Genomic DNA, 23,636 nt, shown 5'->3' with positions numbered 1-23,636 from the left:
GAGGCATTTTGCCTACGAGGCAGCTGACGAGGCAGTGGCTGATGCCATGACGAGACTGGAAACAGGATTCTTTAATGTTGTGGTGGACTGTGGCATCCAGTCTTTGGAGGACAGATTCAAGTCCCTGGGGGAAGTAAGAGACAAGTTTGGAGTGCTTCACAACTTCCATAATCTGGATGATGAGTCACTTACAGACCAATGTGCCCTGCTGGGAAAAACATTGACCTGTGGCGAAGAGGCAGACGTTGACTGGAGAGAGCTAGCCATGGAGATGCAAAGCCTTCCAGAGCTTCCCAAAGAAGATATGACCACATTGGAGATGCTCACCTTCTTAAATGAAAACGAGCTGTGTGAGATCTATCCAAATCTTTGGATAGCGCTGAGAATAGCCTGTACCCTTCCAGTGACAGTGGCGTCCGCAGAGAGATGCTTCTCGAAGCTCAAACTGATAAAAACATACTTGAGGTCCTCCATGGCCCAGGATCGCCTGAGTGGAATGGCAATAATCAGCATAAACCACCAGATTGGCAGCCAGATCTCCTATGATCAGGTCATCAATGACTTTGCCTCCAGGAAAGCAAGAAGAGAACAATTCTGACTGTACGTACGAGAGGAACATTTGTATTTGCATTTGTTTTTTTACATTTCATTTCATTGTTAAGCAGTTTGTTTTGCACATATTATTTAATCCTTTAAAGGTATTTTTGGATCTATTTATATATTCTATTTAGTGTTGAGTGTTTTTTATTAAAAATATCTATCTTTGAACAGTGATGGTCACTTTGTCAGTCTTTTTATTCTGTACTGTCAGTTCATCAGTGCTATCTGATATGACTACTTTATTCAAGTTTATGTTCATTTGTCAGAGTACTTTTGATCCCCTAAAATGGGGGATCAAATGTAATATTGGACAAATTAACATACACTTCAACAAAGTAGTCATATTTAATACTTGGTCACAGTATGCACTTTAACCTCATAGTCCTTGTTTCATTTCAAATATAATGTGCTGGAGTACAGACTCAGAGCCACAACAACAAAACATATGTCACTGAGGACTGAGGAGTTTCTATATTTCTGTTCACTGAGTTTATATAGTCATTAGTTATAGCCTAGGTAGTTATTTGTAGTCAATTTAAAGACTGTGCTGCTCTTCTCAGGTCCCACTTTAGTGTTTACATGCTTATTTGTACAATATGTGTGCTCATACTAACATCATAAGACAAAAGTTGGTTCCGTGTTGTGTGTAGTGAGAACGCGCTAGAGTGAGGGGGGCCCCCAAACAAAATCTTGCTTAGGGCCCCCAAAAGTCTAGGGCCGGCCCTGGTTTACAGTGTAAAGTGATGCGTAAGTGCTTTACAGTTTGTCACAAATCCCAGTGCACTATGATAGTAAAATCTTATTGTGTTGTAATTATATATCCAAAGCAGTCAGAAGTCAGAAATTCATTAGTGATGTTTAACCACTCAGAAGACAGCCCATCAAAATGAACACATTGGGACCTTTCAGAGAGGTAGTTCATCTTCTACATAACGGACAAAGTAAAGAATGAAGTGTAGGCTATGTTTAAATGTTTGGAATTTGACCGTGTATGATGGTCCTCTTTAGTTGCCGTACAGCCATTGCTCCGTTTTCATGTTTTTTTAACATGTTTTTCACACAATAGGAGCATAGGAATAATTCAATTCGGTTCGTCATGATCTGTAGATGTGATTTGCCCCCGAGCACCCCCCTGGGTAAATTACCGTACAGCCAATCACAATGCGTACAATGCGTGACGTCATTGGTAAGAGACGGCCCCCGAACACATGGTACCCCGAACACATCTGGTACCGACGACACCTGTCGGGTCCTCACTTCAGCTCAGTAGGTGGCGGTAATGCGCCTAAACGATAGGCTGCCAGCCGCCAATAAACCAACAGAAGAAGAAGAACCAGGATTCGGGATCAGGAAAGGAAAAGCAGTTTTTGAGGGCTGGACGAGGAATATAAGCAAACACCAAAATAAGCAAGTACTAACGTTAATTTAATATCAAAAACGATCTCCTCTTGTTGACAATATATAGCTTTATCTAAGTCTGTCAACAACACGCTTAGCCTTTTGACGATAGCCAGTTCATACTAAACAACTGAAAGCTGTCAAGTTAGCTAGCAAGCTAACAGCTGAGCGTAATGTTGTACCGTTATTTACATCTACGTATCATACGGCAATTTTAAACCGTAGATAAAGAGGTTTAATGAAACTGCCTTAGTATGTCGATCACAAATGTGTACACAAACCATGGTAACTAAACACGTCAACGCAACGTTCTGTATTCTTTTATTTCGATCGTCTTGTATGATTGGACATTAGCCAGCTAACTTGTTAGCAAGCTAACAGACACAGTTGTTATTTAGACCAAGTTACACAAGCGTAATCACTTCAGGCAATACAACAATGGAGTCTGAATCAGACATCTTTTCCTTGAACTGTAAACGGGCAAGGTAACACGTATCAATCGTGAGTAAACTGGTGTACCATAAAGTAAAACATGTATTTGTAATGTTTTTTTCTTTAAACATAACGGAAACTTACTTATACCCCCTTTTTCCGTAAGTTGAAATCAGCTGTGTTGATGCTGTTTTCTAAAATTGGCCAATCATGAGCCGATTTCACACCGCAGGACTTGCCGTACTTTAGTGCCGGTGTTGCAGTATAAGTTGAGTCATGACAACTGGCGAAATTCTATTATTTTCGTCATAGGAATCCGGGGCGTGTACATTAAGGACCCATTGTTGACTTACCAGGAAAGAAACATCGTTTGTCGTTTACGTTCATCTTTTGCCATATCTGCCTTCCTAAGATCACTTTGCTGCACATTCAGTACTCATATGTGAGGTTGTGGGTGAGAGGCCGATATCGTGACGCTTACAGGGAGGTATCGAACATTACAAAGTAGGTGACTGCGTGGATCCCTGTTCAAAAACATTGCAAACTTCAATAAATCATTTAAATTATATATTTGTGTCCGACTTTCATTTGTTCATCGTTCTTAATGTGATGTATAGTAGCTTTGATAGCTGTCCATACCTTCAGACAGCCTAAAAGTAAAACACAAGTTGTTTATTCACAGCCCGAACGCTCATCGAGATGACTGGATCAGTCATGACAACTTGTGATCAGCTCCGATTAAATTGTGATATCAATTCTGTAGCTAACCTCCAGGGAGCACGTTTATTTTATGAAATACCTGTATCCCTCTCATCACAACAAGACTCTACACTGTGCAGGAAAAACAATTACATACATGAAAATTACCTTGATGCATGGGAATTAAACACACAAACTAACAGATAAATCATCAGAAGAAGGCAGAGAGGAAGTAAATAACAACAGGAACACGGAAGGCAGACAGAATTGCTTAGACACGGGTGTCACATGACATTTTAATGTTCTGGAAAGTTCCTTATACAGCTTTAGCCTTTTTTATCTCATGAAGTCCCTAAGTGACACACACTGAACAGTCTGGGGTCATGGTCCGTGTCATTTGCTTTTGTCTTCCCATAACAACATGTCCAAGATGTCCATGTGTCAGGCTAAAACATGTGACAGAACTAGCTAGATTTGGAAAGGTTTTTTGTTGCTAAAGTTAATATTCAAGCCATTTAAGAATAAACATGCTTACATGACATGTCATTGGCTGTCTTCGGCTCTTTTCTGCTGTAACAAATGTAAATGTCCCCTCTGTGGGACGAATAAAGGTATTCTGATTACATTTAACCTGTTGTGGAAACATTTATTGATGAAATTGATATGAAACAAATGCCATAAATATTGCTGTGACACATGGTGTCACATCGGGACTTTAACTCTAAACATTCACAGTAAACCCGGAGTGACAGATATGCACAATTAGAAATATGATTATGGTCTGGTCAGTTAATTTAGCTGATTCAATTATATTTAGTTAACATATGCTTTATTCTTCAATTCATAGTATGTTCAAACAAATGCAAACCAAAACATCATCCTTGTTAATTAAGTTATAAATAAGAGTTACTTTACCATTAAAGCCCAGATATTTGACACTAGGGGGGTTACTTGTCAGAAATGTGTCTATTTAGTCTAAATGACGTTCCCCTTAATTTCCCCAAAAGTAGAAATGGGTCCGGGTTCTTATGGGTTAAACGTATAGGCTTAAAGGCATAATAGAACTACCGTATTATATGTATTCAACTTGTGCCCCGCTGGACTTACTTTTCTGTGGTTTACCGTTACTGTGACATATCAGTATAGCCACGGAAGATAGTTTGTGTGTTTTAATTCCCATGCATCAAGGTTATTTTCATGTATGTAATTGTTTTTCCTGCACAGTGTAGAGTCTTGTTGTGATGAGAGGGATACAGGTATTTCATAAAATAAACGTGATCCCTGGAGGTTAGCTACAGAATTGATATCACAATTTAATCGGAGCTGATCACAAGTTGTCATGACTGATCCAGTCATCTCGATGAGCGTTCAGGCTGTGAATAAACAACTTGTGTTTTACTTTTAGGCTGTCTGAAGGTATGGACAGCTATCAAAGCTACTATACATCACATTAAGAACGATGAACAAATGAAAGTCGGACACAAATATATAATTTAAATGATTTATTGAAGTTTGCAATGTTTTGAACAGGCATCCACACAGTCACCTACTTTGTAATGTTCGATACCTCCCTGTAAGCGTCACGATATCGGCCTCTCACCCACAACCTCATATACGAGTACTGAATGTGCAGCAAAGTGATCTTAGGAAGGCAGATATAGCAAAAGATGAACGTAAACGACAAACGATGTTTCTTTGCTGGTAAGTCAACAATGGGTCCTCAATGTACACGCCCCGGATTCCTATGACGAAAATAATAGAATGTCGCCAGTTGTCATGACTCAACTTATACTGCAACACCGGTGTTGCAGTATAAGTTGAGACATGACAACTGGCGACATTCTATTATTTTCGTCATAGGAATCCGGGGCGTGTACATTGAGGACCCATTGTTGTCTTACCAGGAAAGAAACATGTCGATCGCCTCGCTTGTCGTTTACGTTAATCTTTTGCTATATCTGCCTTCCTAAGATTACTTTGCTGCACATTCAGCACTCGTATGTGAGGTTGTGGGTGAGAGGCCGATGTCGTAACGCTTACAGGGAGGTATCGAACATTACATAGTAGGTGACTGTAGGGCTGGGCGATATATCGAGTTTACACGATACATCGTGGATTGCACTCCATGCGATGTCGTAAATGACCACATCGTGAACATCGAGTATTATGTTGTCAAATCTATTTCCTGCCACGGCCAAAATGAGCTTTCCTTTCTCCCTCATAGAAACAGTCACACACGCAGGCACACACGCAGGCCCCGTCTAACTTGCACACAAACATTACACACATGCACAGTGACAGAGAGCAGGGCTCGACATTATAAATGGCCCGCTGGCTCGGAAGCACTATTTAGACACCCCGGGCCAGCATAACGTACTTTCCACTTGCCCGCTCGGGCCACTAAAAATATTGCTTAAAAAAAAAAAATTGTCCAGTGGTATAGGTACTTTGACAAGCAATGTTGTTAAATTGTTTCGTTTATTAACGCTACAACATAGCGTTTCGTGAGGCGGTTGTCGTTGTTGGTTGAAAGGCAAACGGGAGCCTGCTCGCGCTGGCTCCCGTTTGCCCGTGAGCGCCGGGCAAAAACCTATCTTCAAATAAAAGAAAGTCACCGGAGGAGTTAAAGGAGAGTGACAGGTAGCATGAGAAGAAGAGGGAGAGAAAGTTTCAGCCAGCTTGATCGATGGAGTTGTTTTCTAGTGGTGCAGTGACGCGTCCGAAAACCCTTTTTATAATCTATCGATTAGATTTATGATTCGAAAATTATAAAAGTAGGGTAGACATGTGGATATTATCCAGCTGAACAAAACGTGCATTTATCAAACAGGTTTGTTTTCCACAGACCTTATTTCCAGCTATTTTCCAAAACCCTATGGAGAAATCCCATTGCTTTTTTGTCGAGGGGACCAGCAGCTTACTTCCTGGTTTTAGGACGCGTCACTGCACCTCTCAATATGATGCCAATATAAACAAGGTCTTCTGTCGGCACTGTACATCAATGCCGACCTATGCTGACAAGTAAGTGAAGAGTAAAAAAATATAAAAGGTATTGGCTATAGGGAAATGTCCCAGCAGTTTAGGAGAATGAAGGTTCTAATCTAATCTAATACATAGCCATTACATGTCTAATTCCTGATAATGACCGGAAGACAGAAAGCGCATTATACTAATAATAATACTACTCATAATAATAGCAGACATTTTTGAACAATGACCACAATATCATTATTTTAATAAACCAAATATGAACAATTGAGGAAAATTAGGAAGAACTGATGATTCAAATTTTGTAGTACAAGTAGTAATGTAGTTAGTGCATAAATTACTATTGCAACAAATGTGTTAATTTTCTTCATTATTAGTCGATTTTTTTAATGCAGACATATGTTGCAGGGAATACTAGAATCATCATACTGGCGTGACTGTTTTTTTTTTTTTAGAGGACTTTTCAGAATATCGCGATATATATCGTATATCGCGATATAGTCAGGAAATATCGCAATATCATTTAGAGACCAATATCGCCCAGCCCTAGGTGACTGTGTGGATGCTTGTTCAAAACATTGCAAACTTCAATAAATCATTTAAATTATATATTTGTGTCCGACTTTCATTTGTTCATCGTTCTTAATGTGATGTATACTAGCTTTGATAGCTGTCCATACCTTCAGACAGCCTAAAAGTAAAACACAAGTTGTTTATTCACAGCCCGAACGCTCATCGAGATGACTGGATCGTCTATGACAACTTGTGATCAGCTCCGATTAAATTGTGATATCAATTATGTAGCTCAGGGGTGCCCACACTTTTTTGGCTGGTGAGCTACTTTTGAAATGACCAGCTAACCGAGGTCTACCAACCAAAAATAAAATCCCAAATTGCAAGGGTTGCTGAATAACACGTTTTATTTTTACATGGGATAACTACAATAGGGCTGCAACAAACGACTAATTTGATTATCGATTAATCTATAGAATAATGAAACGATTAATCGAATATTCGGACTACCACTGTGTGCCTTGCACAATTTCTCAAACGCTCTTATTTAGCCGTCAACTTTTAGATTTAGTTTGAGGTTGTTTTAGGCATGTGGAAACTAACAATGAAGACAATAAAGATGAATACTTGATTCAAAAATACATATATTATTAAATTAACTTAACAAATTGTGAACAAAATTAACATTGCTTTTTATTTGAATTAAATAAATAATATTTCACATCAAAAGAAACAACAATGTTTTAACAAATCTTATTAAATAATGTGATGACAGAACTGGAAACAGAATAGCTGAAACTTTAACAAAATAAATAACTCAGTTACCTCTAATCATTAACCCATGTTTGTATACTGTAGTTAACCCCGTGTGTTGCTGCTAGCATACATAACACCTGACGTGGAAACGTTACTCGTGGATGGGGCTACAGAGCTACTAGAAAGACAGTCGAACCCGGTGCATTCCTCCGTCTGAATGTGGTGCACTTTTGCTAAATGTTTAGACAAATTGCTCGTGTTACCGCCCTTACATGCTAAACACTTTTGGTGACGAGCATTGTCCACCTCAAGACGGGTAACATGTAACCACACCTTGGAGCGCTTCTCTCCACCATCTCCTCCGTGTGTTGCTGCATGTAGCAGCTGCGTGTGTGCAAACTGCCCCGCCCCCTTGCAAACAGACGGGGGAGAGAGAGATCTCTTCTGGATTGGAAAGGTCGAAAATACACCGACCATAGACGCATTTGTTTGTCTTTTTGCATGTTAGAAACGAGTTGGCGACACTAAAACTAAGAGATAATGTTTGTGTAGCAATAATACATGACCTTTCTCAACTCGCTACTCGGAGGGAAGTCGCTGTCATATGCCTTGTACACTCCGATAATGCCTCTCCACGTTACCTTTCTTTGGCAGAGCGACGCTTGCTTTACAAATAAGGCAAATAACCTTTGAATGTGACATCACAACAAAAGATTATCCCTCCCATTCTGTGTGGAAGTGTTATGTCTTTAGCTTTTTGCTCGTTCCCGCACTCATTTTGTTGTTTGTCTCTCCCGGCACTTGACTGATTTTGTATCGCTTTGCATTCTGGGTTAACAGACTGGAAAGCAATAGGTCGCTTTTTCTGTCAATCAAGTCAACTCCTGAATTAAGTGGCAGGGAGGCCAAGGGAGGAGGGATCAAAACCTGTTTTGTCTATTTTAACGGAGCTGGATTTTTTTTAATTTATGAATGACTCGCGATCTACCAGCATTGCCCCCGCGGTCGACCGGTCGACCGCGGTCGACGTACTGGGCACCTCTGATGTAGCTATTCTCCAGGGAGCACATTTTTTGTATGAAATACCTGTATCCCTCTCATCACAACAAAACTCTACACTGTGCAGGAAAAACAATTACATACATGAAAATAACCTTGATGCATGGGAATGAATATATATATATATAAAGCTTCGCCAGTTTGTTTGTTTTATTGCATAGTCAAGACATAACAATAATGGCATCACGCCGCTCAAGTAGCTTTTGTGAACATTGCTCAAAACATTTGGAGTTGGGAACTGCTTTCTGTAGAAGCTGCTGCATCCCGTCCTCAGAGTAAATTGCCAGAAGCGCCGACACTTCCTCATCATTCCACCGCTCCGGTGATGTAGTACGTGTGGTCATAACTGCTTTAAGGTACAAAAAAACTACTCGCTCAGGTGTGGATGTGGTTTTGTAGCGAGGAAAAAAATGGCTGCCTAACAAAAAAAATCAGAGACTAACGGGGCGTGGTTTGCAATTCGCCCAGCCAATAGAAATATAATAGAAATTGGCACTCTTTTATCACCGGGTTCGTACCACCTCTCTAGCAGGGACTGAAAATGGCCAAAAGAGTTCCCGGCACTGAGTAGTCCCGGCGGTGTGAACGCGACATTATTGGTACTAACGGAACTAAAGAACCAAAGTACCAGGGAAAGTCCCGCCGTGTGAATGCGGCTATGGGCCCAAACAAATCAGATCTATTTAAATCTTATAGTAAACATGGCAGTGAAGAAGCTTGTTTGAATTACATCTAACTTGTGAAACCCTTCCCGTTTGTGTTCAGACAGAGCTCTGCACCTGAGGCAGCATCACTCTCTGGCAGACATGTCTTACGACAAAGCAGAGAGCTACCGCCCCGACCCCCGGGACTTCAACACCCTCATCCAGACATGCAGCTCCAACATCCAGAAGATCACACAGAACAGTAAGTGCTCCATCGCAGCGTCAGTGGCTCTTCCTGATACAAGGAGAGCAAAAGCTGTGGCCAACAGGAAAGATACAATATTTGATCTAAGTATGGACATCTGAATTCCTTTGGAAAGTCACTGAGCACCAAGGGCTTTTCAAAATGCATTAAGTCTGCAAGAGGCTTAAAGTTTAAATCCACTCTGGATGCAGATTGGAATAGCCTCTTAAGCAGGCCCGGATTGGCCATCGGGAGGACCGGGAGGTTTCCCGATGGCCTGGCCTGTTAAGTGGCCTGCTGGCCTGAGGATTTTCTTTTTTTTGTATGTAATGTGAACGCAATGCTTCGCAAATGTGGATCTGCCTCACACAGGGTGACTGTCTGTCTACATGATGTGGCCTGCCGACAGGGCCGTCCCTCCCTACAGGCTGATCACGCAGACTGTGTGGGGCCTCACCTCGCGGAGGGAGCCTCAACGGAGCCGCAAATGCAGCGCACCATATGCGCTTATGCGGCGCATAGTGTGGCGCGGCATGATTGCGAAGCTCCACTAGCGCGAGGGTTTAGATAGTTAACTTAAGTTATCTCAGTGGATCTCAAACTGTTTGGTCACCATTTATGTAAACACATATTTCCATTTGAGGGGGGAGTGATTAGTAAAATATGCATGAATAAAAAGAGAAAGATGTACATAGATGAAAAAAGGTAAGATAAACTGTTAAAACTTGTTGAGAGCTAAAACTAGTCTTTGCTGCTGCCTCAAAGAGGAGCTGGGGGGAGAGGCTGATTCAGGAGCACAGACACACTCACAACTATAGACCATTTTGTCTATATGAACCAAAATAAATAAATGAACCAAAAATAAACAAACAACTTTCAATTTGTTTTATAGATCAGTTTCATATGGGTGTTTCCATAGATATAGTCTCTTTATTCTCCTCTCAAAATGCACCAAATTGATGTATTTAACTCCAACATTTAAAAAAACCGGGGGGCATGCCCCCGGACCCCTCTAGAGGACTTGAGGTCCACCCCCATTTAAAATATGTTCCCATGGATAGGTTCCCAAATAAATGTGCACATTTTTTTAAATAGTAACCCCTATTTTATTATTGGGTAGATTTAGGGCTACAGCAACGCTGTAAATATTCACAAATAAATCCAGCAAAATGGCACAAAAAAAACTTGTTGTGGCCGGGCTGGGTGTATAATTCCCAGCCTGACTTACTGTCCCAGTCCGGCCCTGATCTTAAGGAAGTCTACCCAGAATTCATAGGATTCTGAATATGAACCAAACAGAAGGCTGATATCACAGTGTATGGAATACATCTGAACATCCAGGAGGACACAATTCCAACCACATCCCGTTGTTGCTCATACTTCCACTGTAAGGTTTTGTACTTCTCTGTTTTCTATCAGAATCAGAAACGGGTTTATTGCCAGGTAGGTTCACATATATGAGGAATTTGACTTGATTTCGTGGTGCATACATAAAATATAAAACAAAGAATCTAATATAAAACAAAAAATCTTAAAGGACACTGTAATAAAATATAGATAAATAGCAATAAAATAGAGCAGTAATTTATAGCGAAATAGATTGCAATTATAGAATATAAACTATTCTACATTGACATCTAAATAAGTTGGGCTTCAGACTGTTGGACCTACAACATATTTCATGATGTCATCTTGTTCTCTGAGAAACAACACACATTGTATGACTTTTTCTAGTCTAAAAATTGAACCTTCAATTAGGAAAATTCTTCACTTTCGAATTGGCTTCATTTGGAGTAGTTTGTTTGAATGTGCAGAGTTAGACAGGCAAAGGTGATCTAACTGCTGAAGTCAAGTCGGCATCAATTTGATCAAACACATACAATCATTGATGAGTGGAAACAATCCCGGTCCCATATTTTGCTGGCTCTAAATAAATATATTGGAAAACATTTTTAAAGCAAATGATGCATCTTCAAAACGTGGTTTTGGTACCAAATTCCTGCTTTGTTGTATTCGCCAAGGAAACACAGTTTCTGAAATTGATAAGGATGCTTACATGTTTTATTTACTTCAGCTAAATGTAAGAATGCATTTATCATAGGACAGGGAATATTGGTGTTGTCACTCATTGGCATCACTCTATGGACTGATCTCTTTGTAAGTCTCAATGTACATTCAGGCATGTGTGTACCTATTCTGTCAAATAATGACGACAAAACTGAATCTGACCCATGTAACACACTTGAATCTTTTTGTGTGAGTTAGATCCAGAGGATACAGCTCTCTCCATTATTATTATTATTATTATTATTATTATGAGGCTGCGGGTGTGTGTGTGCTCGGGCTGGGTTTCGCTGTGTCTCGCTGTCTCGCAGACGGCCACTGGGCTCACAGGGAGGGGGGGGGACAGGAGCTCCAACAAGCCGTGTAGGACAGAGAGTGAATACACATACTATACAGAGATGCTGTATGAGAAACCAATGTGAGTTTGGAACATTGAACAATGTAAATCTATTCTAGTAGACCTCAACAATGGAACTATGATCAGTAGAAATGGCCATTACATGGGACCTTTAACATGTTCGAGAGGAAACAGGAAACATGTTCAGTGTGTCATTACAATATGCTGCATTAGTTTAATCAAAATCTTATTTTTAACTTAGTTTTTATTTTAATTATAGTATTCCACAAAACAGAAGCATGTTTGATTACAGAATGTTTTGCTGGTCTGCTCTCATATCAAATGACTTTCTATATAATGAGCGTTAATACAAAACAAGATGTTTTAAGCCATTGTCACATGCACTGTTCCACAGGACAGTGTAGCTCCTTCACTGTAGTGTGTTGCAGGATTTCCATACACACATATGTTCCTCTGTTAAAAGAGTGTGTGTTGTTCTCCTGACAGCTGCTCAGATCAAGAGCATAGTGGGCCAGCTGGGGACGAGTCAGGACTCCAGTCAGCTGCAGGACCGACTGTACGTATCTCTGACACACACGCACACACACCCCTGTTATAATCATCTGTTATGGACAGTTGAAACTGCCCTTAGAGCTGTCATACTCCAATATAATCTTAAACTGTCCAAAAGGTCACATACCTCTATGATTACGTTATCAGGGATGCAAATTTAACAACAGTTTCATCCAGGAAACACATCAGATGTGGCTTGAACTACACTTTTTAGATTAGATTGACTTTATTTATCCCAAATGGAAAATTGTTCTGTTACAGCAGCAGAAAGTTCATAATGCAACATATATAGAAAAATATAATAGTTGTAGAGATTCAAGAAAAGAGTAGTCTCTTTCCAGAGCTTTATATATCATTAGAGTATCTGAAGAATACAAAGAATACTGAGTCAATTAGAATACTCATGTTTTATATACAAATCTACTACAAAAACAGACAAACATAGACTATATACATTACAAACTGTGAAAACTTAAGTTTCTTAGTTAACATTTACATTTAAATCTAATGAGGTAGCATGAGTTAAATATATGTCAAATGTTTATGATCATTGAAAGGGATGAACTATAAGACATGTTTCCACAGGCAGCAGATACAGCATTACACCAACCAGCTGGCGAAAGAAACCAACAAGCACCTGAAAGAGTTGGGGTCCACCCCTCTGCCCATCTCCCCCTCAGAGCAGGTATGTGTTGATTCAATACATCAGGATATTACGCATCACTACTGGATGAGCAGCTTTGGAGATAGAGTGGAAGCTCCAGCCTCTGCACTGATGATGACACCTCTCCACAATTTATGTTCATTAAGATGGTGATGAAGAGGATGGGGAAATTGAGTTCTTCACTCCGTTTGATGAAAACACACAGTACACACAATACACATACACACATGCATAGGAATGCATGTGTTTAGAGAGGTGCCAGGTTGTCCGATTTCAGCAGTGTCTTGCTCAACGAGGTGAACTGGCACCTCTCCAGCTACTTGTCGGGACTTGAACCGGCAACCCTTCAGTTCCCAAGCCAAGTAGCTAGAAGTCCCCAGATTCTGCATTTGACCTATATAGTGCAGCTATAACGCGCAGTGCCCGGGAGTAGTGTAGAGGAAGATGCCTTGCTCAGTGGCATTCGGTTGTCTCAGGATACAATACATCATCATAGGCGCCTTGCTCAATGGCACCTCGGGGGTACTTGATAGTTCCGTGATGACGCTCTACAAAAGAGAGCGGTTTTGTTAGAAGAAACAGCGTTCTATTTCCACATGAACTAATAAAACAGGTTTGTTTGAAGACATTGAGGGAAACCTTTACTATTGATTGAGGATGAGAATGCAAGAGACGATTATGATGAGATATGAAAGGTTGCCTATGAACATATATAAAAAGTGTAGGCTTTTACTTGCATAAGGATGGAGAGAAAATCTAAGCTATAGTTAGCTTAAATGTTTTATTAAATAGTATGGCTATATAGTTACTTTCACTAATTCCCTGTCCACCACTGGCCATGTGACGAGGCTTAGTGCGAGTGAGTATTTAGTTCTGAAGCTTTCCAAGTCGAGATAGAAAGTCCCTTTGACCAAAGGTCAACAGCCATGTAGCTGGAAATACTCTCCTTTAATACTCTGTTTAATGTTTTTTAGGGATTTACAGGTCATTATGCCCTCTCTAGGGTCTAGTATATTTAGCTAGGAAAACATCTCCTTTTAACAACTGTATTTATACAGTCTTTAAAGGAGTATTTTCCGACAAAACTACATTTTAGAACACTCCCTGGAACACATCATGCTAATTATATATTTAACCAAACACCATTTTGTATCTTTTACCTAATAGAACCATTCTATAAACTTTAAGGAACTAACGTTAACTAGCTCTCCTCCTGCTGATTGTAAAAAGGATCTGTTCACTATGTAGTACTGTATCAGGGAATCATAGGGTGCGTCATGTGAGTTCAGTGTGACCCAACACATTTGATATTGCCTTGGTTGCTTCTTATGTACTGTAAGAACAAACTGTAGTTTCACATTTTCAACTTGGTACGAGAGCATCAGTCCTTGTGATATCCCCATTTATGATTATAGCTATTCCCAGATAGTATAAGGAAGGCAAGCCCAGTTATAAAATGTGCGTTTGCAGGCCACACCCGGCCCCCCCTCCCTGTCATTTTACCAAGCCAGAGCATTCAGTTAAACATTTTTCAAGGACATTCTTTCTAACCGATCTCCTCATGTCTCCCTCTGCGGTGTCCAGAGGCAGCAGAAGATCCAGAGGGACCGGCTGATGAACGACTTCTCAGCGGCTCTCAACAACTTCCAGGCGGTGCAGCGGAGCGCGGCGGAGAAGGAGAAGGAGTCTGTGGCTCGGGCCAGAGCCGGGTCCCGCCTGTCGGTGAGTACAGTCAGGAGATAAAGACTCCAGGGAGGAAATGTCAGATCCATGTCAACTGTGTAAACTTGATCATCTTTGTTTCGCTAACATGACTTTGGCAATAGTGGATTTTCTCCTCCCCCACAGGCCGAAGACACTTCTCGGGATGAGAGGCTCGTTTCCTTTGATAAGTAAGTGACTGTCATTCATTAGGTTTGTATGGAAACCCAAAGTCTTCAAGATAATAATATCTATAATATTAATAATTTGAAACATTATTTCATAAATGATCATTGATAAAAATACAGACAAAATATATACGTGAGCTTCTAATTTTAGTCAGTCTAATTATTTTTGATAGCAGGAAATGACCTCGCTGTATCTTTAATATGTTCTATTGTAGTGACATTTACCTCACAAATCACATTAGTCCAGTAAATTGTAATTTAAGTTTTAAAACCAATCACAAAGTCAAACTAAGAACAGATGCAGGTAACGAGAATAAGAAATAAAGATTCCCCACCCTTCTAAATATAAATTCACCAAACAGAACTGTGATTGGACGGTTGATTGACAAAGTCTATCAATCTGAAAAAATAAAAAGCTCCTCTGCACCCCCCCATGAAACTGTTTGTTTCATTTGGAAGATAAATATAAAATGCTTTCAATAATTTGTCTAAATAATTGTAAAATAAAACCTGAGAAAAGTATAAACAATGAGGCCATTATGAATTTTTCATCATTTTTGATTAATAATAATACAAATAAATAAATAAACTATAATAAAGAATAAATAAATATGGAAATAATACCGTGTCTGTGGGACAACACATAGCCGACCCAGTCTTCCTGCATGACACAAATCAAAACTAATAATTCCATTTTAATATCATGTGCTGTTATGTGTTGAACGCAGCTATGTGTAGCACTCTGGCCCTCCCCTCTTGGATAATAAAGTATATCTTATCTTCTATAAATGTCACTCCACGCGTTTAAATTGGTTATTTAAAAGTTGATGTGCGGTCATGAACATACTATTGAGTTTCAATTTTCCACAAAAGAGAAGTTACAAAAGTCTTTGTTTGCAGTCAACGATAGTTCTTAGGGGAAAGATATACTTCGTCCAAGGAAATTGCCCCTCTATAAGCAATATGTTATATTTCACTTTATTTATGCATATTTTGTCTTCCATACAAAAATCAAGCCAGTAATAAGTGAACTCAGATTTATGGAAGAGGGTTAGGGGATCCTAATGGCATAACATTTTTGAGCTCTGACCATTTTTTTGTTTTATAATTAAAGTCATAATTATCAAACAAAAAAGTGTGAGAGAATGTGTGAAAGTGTTAATAATAAAGTACTTAACATAACTTCAGTTTGTGTAGAATTTCTTTCATGTATAGAATTGTAAAAAAAAAAGAGAATGAGCCTCAGCAATGTACAATGATCACTGCACGAGGAAGCTCAGCTCTAGTCCATGAACACAAGAAGTTTCTGCTCATTATTCCAACGTGTTACTCTCTTTGAAAAGTGTCTTCCTGTTTGTTTAAAGCCAGGAGGACTGGGGTCAGATGACCACCCAGACAGAGGAGGCACCTATTACAGAAGAGGACCTGGAGCTCATCAAGGATAGAGAAACCAACATCAGACAGCTGGAGGTCAGCCTCACATCCCATGGCTGCCTGCCTCTGCTTAGTCTACCTTCACGCCTGCCACAGCTGACTCCAGCCTCATGTCTGTGTGTTTGTGTGTTTCAGTCGGACATTTTGGATGTAAACCAGATCTTTAAGGACCTGGCAGTGATGATCCACGATCAGGCAGAGATGATTGGTGAGCGGCACTGAACACACCACCAGGGGACCATGCACACAAACACATCCGTTCCACTTATTTTCTTTTAAACTCGCACACCACTGAAGTAAAACCATTTGAGAGCATATACCTTTTACCACACTGGCTGCTGTGGCCATACAGGTTTACAGAATAAAGAATAATTATGTCAGGCCATTTTTGTCACTAGAATTTGAAGGATATTAAGTGTGTATTTACTATACCAGAATATAAAGAGCAGACAAAGTATTCATATTTCTCACAATGATGTAGACATGATACTGAGTAAATAGGAGGAAAACAAATGTTTTGATTTAAAAGCATAAGACTCAAAATAATGTGTGCTGTGTGTATTCATAATAATTTCAGAATACACAGAAATAATGTATAGAGAAATAGAAAAAAGCTTCTACAGTGAGGTTAAAGTTAGGTTGTTTCTCGTAGGCCGCAACATTAGAATAAGTTTAGGAAACTAAAACTAGCGCAGCCTTTATTCTCGACAGACATTTATCATTCGCTTCAACTAAATGTGTTATGCTTTCTCAGGATAATGGGAACAAAGGTGACCAATCATGTTGTTTTATTGGTGTCTCTCATAATTTGAATTATGATTCTTTCATTATTCTGGCAATGAGAGTAATTATTAAAACATTTTCGCCATGTGCTTTTTGTACGTCAACCGGCCGCTCTCACACAGCCAGCAGCTCCTTACAGTTTCAAACTGCATGAATTCCCCAATATGCACATACTAAAATGGTTACTCCGTCGCCTGAGAAAGTATTATAACTTAAAAGCAGTTTATTCAAAAGTATGAAAAGGTAAGTAAAGGTTGATTAAGCTGTTGTTGTTAAGCAAAGCAATAGCACTTGTACTCTAACAGAAGTACCATCACAAAAGAAGGCAATGTGGAAGCGCACTATAGCAAGAATATACTGTAAGTTGAATAACAAAAATTCCAAAATAAAGGAAGGTTGGTCAACTGTACTAGGAAAACACAGTATTTTACATGTAATGTCTTGAAAATGTCTGTTTGATATCTGTGCGAAAACTAATACAAATATTTATAAAAAAAAGAAAGGAAGGTTCAAGTAAAGACCTGAACTGTTTGTTTTCACCGTAAGAGCCCTCTGACTTCACCAGCTGACCTCGCTGTTTGTTCCGCTCGCAGATAGCATCGAGGCGAATGTGGAGAATGCTGAAGTTCATGTGGAGCGAGGAACAGAGCAGCTGCAGAGAGCCTCCCACTACCAGGTGAGTGTGCTGCCCCCTGTGCTAACCCTGAGGTGAGACCCTGCCCCTAACACTCTGTCTCTGCTTCTGATTCTACAGCAAAAGTCCCGGAAGAGGATGTGTATCATTGCCATGGTTTGCTCCATAGTGCTCGTCATACTTGCCATCATTATCTGGCAAGCGGCTAAGTGAGTTGATTCTGCACAACTGATGTGTCACTTCTGTATTTTACTCTGCACCTCCCACTTGCAAGTCCCTGCTCGGCATCATGAGAATAGGAAGAGGTTGAGAACATCACCGAGGATTAGGTCTGTGCAGATGGATGGTCCAAAGCATCTGAACTGATCACGCCTGTTTTTATAAAATGTTATAATGAAAAAACCTCCTATTTAAACTGACATAAAGGACTGAGGTGATGAAGGGGAGCGATCATTCATTTCTTATTTACTGCACTAACATTAGCTCTCACTGTATTTAAAAAAAAAAAGTATCTTATTGTCAATGAAAGGAAAAACGAGAAAGGAAACACACAACTTGTTAAAGTGGATTCATGTGTTGTTTTAATTTAAGGGGTGTAACTTTGTTTCTTATGATGTAAAGTGTGTGAGTGCCTGGCATCCCCTGTAGCATTACACGGGACCTGTATGTCTCCTGGTGGTGACGTCTGTAATATACATGTTGTAAAGCTCTAACAGATGACCAATATCAATCTAATCCATGTTTGTAAATACTACAAAGCGCTGCATTATATTCTGCCAAGTACACTATGGATCATAAATAATGACAGTATCTCAACAATGAAAGTCACGTCTTCAAACAACACATTTTTAGATTGATTTCTATGACTCTTGACAGTATGCATAATAAATGTCTTAAACACGTCTGGAGGTGTCATCAGTTGTGTGTCCACATGTAATCTCTGGGGTTCTTAAATTTAAACTGCAACTTACTGCATTTACTTTTTATTTCCAAATTTTGTCTGTCATGTCAGTTTTGATATAGCAAAAAAAAACTGAAAACAGTAGGATACTGCATGGCTGACAGACACATACACATCAATGCCCAGACACACTTTCAACTATATATCTGGCAGTGCAGGTAAACACACAAATCACAAAAAACAAAAAGACAGGAAGTAAAACCAGACATGACATAAGGAGAATGTTTGAATGAGAAAAAACATAAACAAGACCATGACAGGGAACTGTTGATTGGGTCGTGAACTAGTGTGTCATGGATGAAGTGGACTATGGTGGCACAGTGGAGCATTACCAGATCATCTTCATCTCTTGCCCAACAGCAACATTAGGTACATATCACAATCAAACTGATGATCACAATAATAATCTGGGGTTAATCATGATTTAATCACGGGGGGCCGGGCGGTCCTGGTTGATTTTTGTTCACAAGACCTAGCCATTGGAAGCAGGCCCAGCCACAATGTTGTAGAAAATCAACAATGTACAGCTCGTTATGTTCCTGTGACTTTGTCCAGATTGTAAAACTGAAAAGGTCAGCCTGGAGAATGTAAGAACAATTAAAGAGAATTATTGTTGAAAAGTTCTACCTTTCAGTTATTAAAGATGCTTATTACACGGCTAATTTGAATACTACATTCTGATCAGTTGTTGTTAATTCTCGCTAACACACCACTGCTAAGGAGAACAGACCGTTGATAAGGAGGATCAAGGGAGACTGCAGTCATCAATCTGCCGAAAGAAGTCCGGTCAATTTAACGTCAGTTAGGGACAAACATTTATTTTTTAATATATCAGGAAAGACCATGCAATACATAAAAACAAATAATTCATTTTTATATTTTTTCGAGAGCATGAAACTTTGGATTTTAAACAGTAAAGAAAGTAAAGAAAAGGAAAAGAGAGGTCAACACGCTGAGTGATGGTCTGCTGAAAATCAACAGAAGAATACAGACAGGAAGTAAACACTAATGGGAACGGGAGAAGAAGATATACAGGAAGTAAACAGCAGAAGAAGACATACAGGAAGTTAACACTAAAGGTAACAGCCAGGGCCATTTCTAGCTTTTTGGGGGCCCTATGCAAGATGCTGTTTGGGGGCCCTAGTTTTGACAGTTTTTTAACTACAATGGGGGGGATTCCGAAGCCTTTAAGATGATCTGTGGAGATGCATCAATCTGTTACACTTTAATAGGAAAACAGGCTAATTTCGCGAAAACCAAGCAATTGAAAAATACAAAAAAGTATATTAAAAAGGTAAACAATAAGGCTCCTCTATGTCAATAATTGCAAGAGATGCAGCATTTTCTCGACAATGTTTAAGTTACATTTTTCATCTTCCCCAGACGTCACTCATTGGCTGTCAACCAATGAGTGCAATGACTTGGACTTTATTACCCCAAAAATCCAAGCCACAGCTTTGCTATCATTGCAGTTTAGTCGTGTTTATATCCTACATTGGATTTGTAAGCATATCATGCTTCACCGAACACACAGTGGCGACTGGTCATTAGGGGCAGGTGAGTCCCACCTAGTGTCAGCAGAAAGTATTACAAATAATGATTACAAAAACATGCAAAAAATAAATAACAAAATATATTTTAAGATCATGTTTAATCATCTGATTCGTCTGTACATTGCTGTTTTAGTCTGTGTTCTTCTAATTAGTGTCTACAGTGTGTGCCTATTGAGCTGTTTAGAGCCATGTGGGACAAAACACCCAACACTGCTCTTACTCAGAAAATAAAGTGTCACACTGAAGGCAGGCAGCTTTCCACCCGGGCCCAGGCCTACGCCGCCGAGGAAGAGGAACGCAACCTAAGACACAAACAATAAAATGATTATATTGCCATAAACTGCACATGAAGAAAATGAACAAGAAAATACAAAAAAACACTATAGGACAGTGGCTGGCCTATTCCTTTTGAAAAGGAAACAAACATAACATGTTAGTTGCCAGCCTCATTCACCAACTCAATATAAAATTAAAGAGTTAAAAACAAGGCATACTTTCACAGACTTATTTTCCAACTCAGCTCAATCCTGCCGGGGAAATGGTCGCTTAATATCCCGGGTTGCTGGGCCGGTTGTGTGTATTAAACTCTGTAAAACACATAAATAGGTTGCTTAAAACACAATTAAAAACGTCTGTTTAAAATGCCATTTAAAAGCAAATTGCTCGTAACAGACCCGGTCTCGTGCCTGTCGGGAGAGTTTCCCTCCGTCAACGGTAAAATCACGTCTTGCACTCGTCCCAATAAAACCCAAACTAAATGAGCCACTTGCATAAGTTAATTTAAAAGACCATAAAACCACCTTAAAACTGTTATTCCTACCTTTGGTAGCCATAACTGCTCCTAGTACTAGACTCCTGGTACTAGGATGGGTTAAATGCAGAGGCCAAATGTCACTGTGTATGCTGTGTGCTCTGCATGTGTGACCATTAAAGGTCCCATGTCATGCTTTTCCGGTTATTACCCTCCCTCTTGTGTGTTATGAAGGTTTTTATGCATGTAAACGGTCTGCAGAGTCAAAAACCCTCAAAGTACACCCTGTAGCGAGTACAAATCTAACACAGAAAAGACCTCCCCAAAACGCCTCGTTGGAGATTTCATGTTTTCTTCCTGGGTATCGTGACGTAGGGATACCCAGTAGCCACGCCCAGAGCTATGGCCGCACCCTCTGCCAGCCTTTCATGAAACAAAGCTTCCCAAACCTTTCAGCATTCATGCCGGATATGTACAGTGTAGCCTAGTGATGGCAAAATGAAGCTTTGAATGAAGCGTCGAACCACTTGGACAATTGTGTCGGAAATAGGTTCATTTCTCGAAGCTTCAGTTACAGCGACCTCTCCTGGCGAAGTGCAAGGCTGCAGTGGGTTTAACGTATCTTTGCCTTGAAAAATATTCGATGCACACACACACACACACACTAAAACTGAATATCATGTTCTATTTGCAATTAAAGATTGATAATAGTGTGTATTGGGTTATTGAGAAGAGACTAGAGAGTGCTTGACATTTTTTTGGGCGGAGAGGGCCTTTTATCAGTTATTAAAGTTGAAAAGCAATGATTACAAGTTTAACTATTCCGAGCTTTGAACCAGCTGCACGGAGGATATCGCCGCATCCTGGCCGCCGGCTCTATCCACTGGGCTATCAATTCCTTAAACCATCGAAGTGTTTTTATATTACTCATTGTCTTTTTGTTCACAACTTCTCCACATTTCGAAGTGTTTCACGAGCCAGAACGACCTATTTTTCTTCCTGGCGTGCTCTATAATGATCCAATTCAAATGCAATGACAACAACAACTCAACAGCAACAATGCAAACTACGACAACAACCCACACATTGCGCATTGTTTAGAGCGGTTATAAAGTGTTGAAGCGCTCAAATTTGATACTGTTTCAACCTGTCACCTTTCAGAATCGAGACGAGGCAGTGCATTGAATCACCTGATTGGACGGCGAACCAGTGAGTTGATTCATTCAGGAAATGAAGCAGTTGCTGGTTCGGACGTCACATGTCACGTGATTTGAAGCAGTTGCTGCTTCGGACGTCACATGTCACGTGATTTGAAGCAAGCTTCGAAGCACTCCTTCTATGGAATAGGAAGTCCAGGGTTGAAGCTCCGTTCGAAGCTTCAGTGTCAAACTGCCATCACTAGTGTAGCCTACACTGTACAAAACACTGTGTAGGGCACTGAAGAACGATGCTGTTCCTACTTTGTTTGGACCAGCGGGAGATTCGGGTACACAACCTGTAAGTATTCATTGTTGTTTGTGTATTTATGATGTTTAAAACAAACAAGGTATATCTACCACGAGTCCACGACTGTGTAAATGGTCAAACGTTTTTCGGGCTGCTAAGCCATTGACACAGTGCTAACTGGGCTAACTAAGTTGCTAGCGTTTCCACATATAAACTCCGATGTGAGCAGATGGCCTTACATGCAGTAAGTAGCGTGGCATGGGGAAAAAATTAGGGGAAGCCAATAATACGTCCTTTCTTTTGGGTCGGGGGTGTGGTGGTCAATGTAATAACGTAACCAGATGAGTGATTACAGCACCCGGTATCATTTTACACACATTTGTATCATACAGATGCAGGACTTACACACGACTGTTATCTAACCGACAGGTCCGCACGCACTCTCCAGCCGAAACTCTAATAAGCATTCATTCACAAACTAAATCAGGAGACCTTTAACGTTTTACGTCCGATTCGCTCCTTTTTTCCTCTCTGTAAACAGCTCCAGTTTGGGCATTGGCCTGGCCTGTCATCAGATTGTATTTGTTGTTGCTGCTGTAGCGGAAGTTTAGTACAATTATTTTTGATTAAATACTCAAAATCTCCACCCTCCATAATTGCACTTGCTTTAGTTGCTTGCTACTTTCTAACGGCGGTGAGAGTGGTGCAGTGGCGCTATCTATCTTCTATCGATTAGATTTATGATTCGAAAATTATAAAAGTAGGGTAGACATGTAGATATTATCCGACTGAACAAAACGTGCATTTATCTAACAGGTTCGTTTTCCACTGACCTTATTTCGATCTATTTTCCAAAACCCTGTGCAGAAATCCCATCGCTTTTTTGTCGAGGGAAACCAAACCGAGCGCAGCTTACTTCCGGGTTTTAGAACGTGTCACTGCACCACTCAGTTGATGCGATTTGATTGGATTGTGAGGCAAGGGAAGCCAGCCGCCTCTGGCTTCCCTTGGCATGGCCCTGACCAATCACAGGTTGGCAGGGGCATGACGTGAGCCTCATCTGATTGGTCAATCCCTCCATTTTTTTCACCAAGGGAAGCCAATTTCGGCTTGCCTCCTCTCGCAACAGAGAGTGCAATCTACTGTTTCACCATAACATCTAGAGGGGCGTTGTTTCACTCTTTGTAAAATACTCAATGAGAATGGGGGAGAGA

At 40.1% G+C, this 23,636-nt stretch overlaps 1 protein-coding gene and 1 long non-coding RNA gene across 5 annotated transcripts; one reads left to right on the top strand and one right to left on the bottom strand.

Moving 5' to 3' along the window:
• Positions 1–1,814: 1,814 nt before the first annotated feature.
• LOC307022553 (syntaxin-12-like) lies at positions 1,815–18,613 on the top strand. 4 transcript variants are annotated; one of them, XM_079655382.1, is made up of 10 exons: positions 1,815–2,007; positions 9,215–9,351; positions 12,242–12,311; positions 12,893–12,992; positions 14,556–14,693; positions 14,820–14,863; positions 16,225–16,330; positions 16,430–16,502; positions 17,671–17,753; positions 17,832–18,613. In XM_079655382.1, the coding sequence occupies exons 1-10, from the start codon at positions 1,880–1,882 to the stop codon at positions 17,922–17,924; spliced, it is 972 nt and encodes a 323-aa protein (XP_079511508.1). In that variant the 5' UTR covers positions 1,815–1,879; the 3' UTR covers positions 17,925–18,613. The 4 variants fall into 4 exon arrangements, with proteins under 4 accessions (XP_079511508.1, XP_079511509.1, XP_079511510.1 ...); XM_079655383.1 differs by having other exon boundaries at positions 1,870–2,007; positions 9,211–9,351; XM_079655384.1 differs by having other exon boundaries at positions 1,873–2,011; positions 9,211–9,351.
• LOC307022555 lies at positions 17,938–23,379 on the bottom strand. The gene is made up of 3 exons (XR_013803438.1): positions 23,256–23,379; positions 20,720–20,812; positions 17,938–20,527 (listed from the first exon to the last, which is right to left on the bottom strand). It is a non-coding gene; the product is annotated as an uncharacterized lncRNA (long non-coding RNA).
• Between the last annotated feature and the right edge of the window lie 257 nt (positions 23,380–23,636).

This window comes from Notothenia rossii (genome assembly GCF_949606895.1).
Source record: "Notothenia rossii genome assembly, chromosome: 10".
NCBI classification, from domain to species: domain Eukaryota; kingdom Metazoa; phylum Chordata; class Actinopteri; order Perciformes; family Nototheniidae; genus Notothenia; species Notothenia rossii.
The sequence above is the reverse complement of the archived record's forward strand: the minus strand, read 5'-3'. Positions and strand labels throughout refer to the sequence as shown.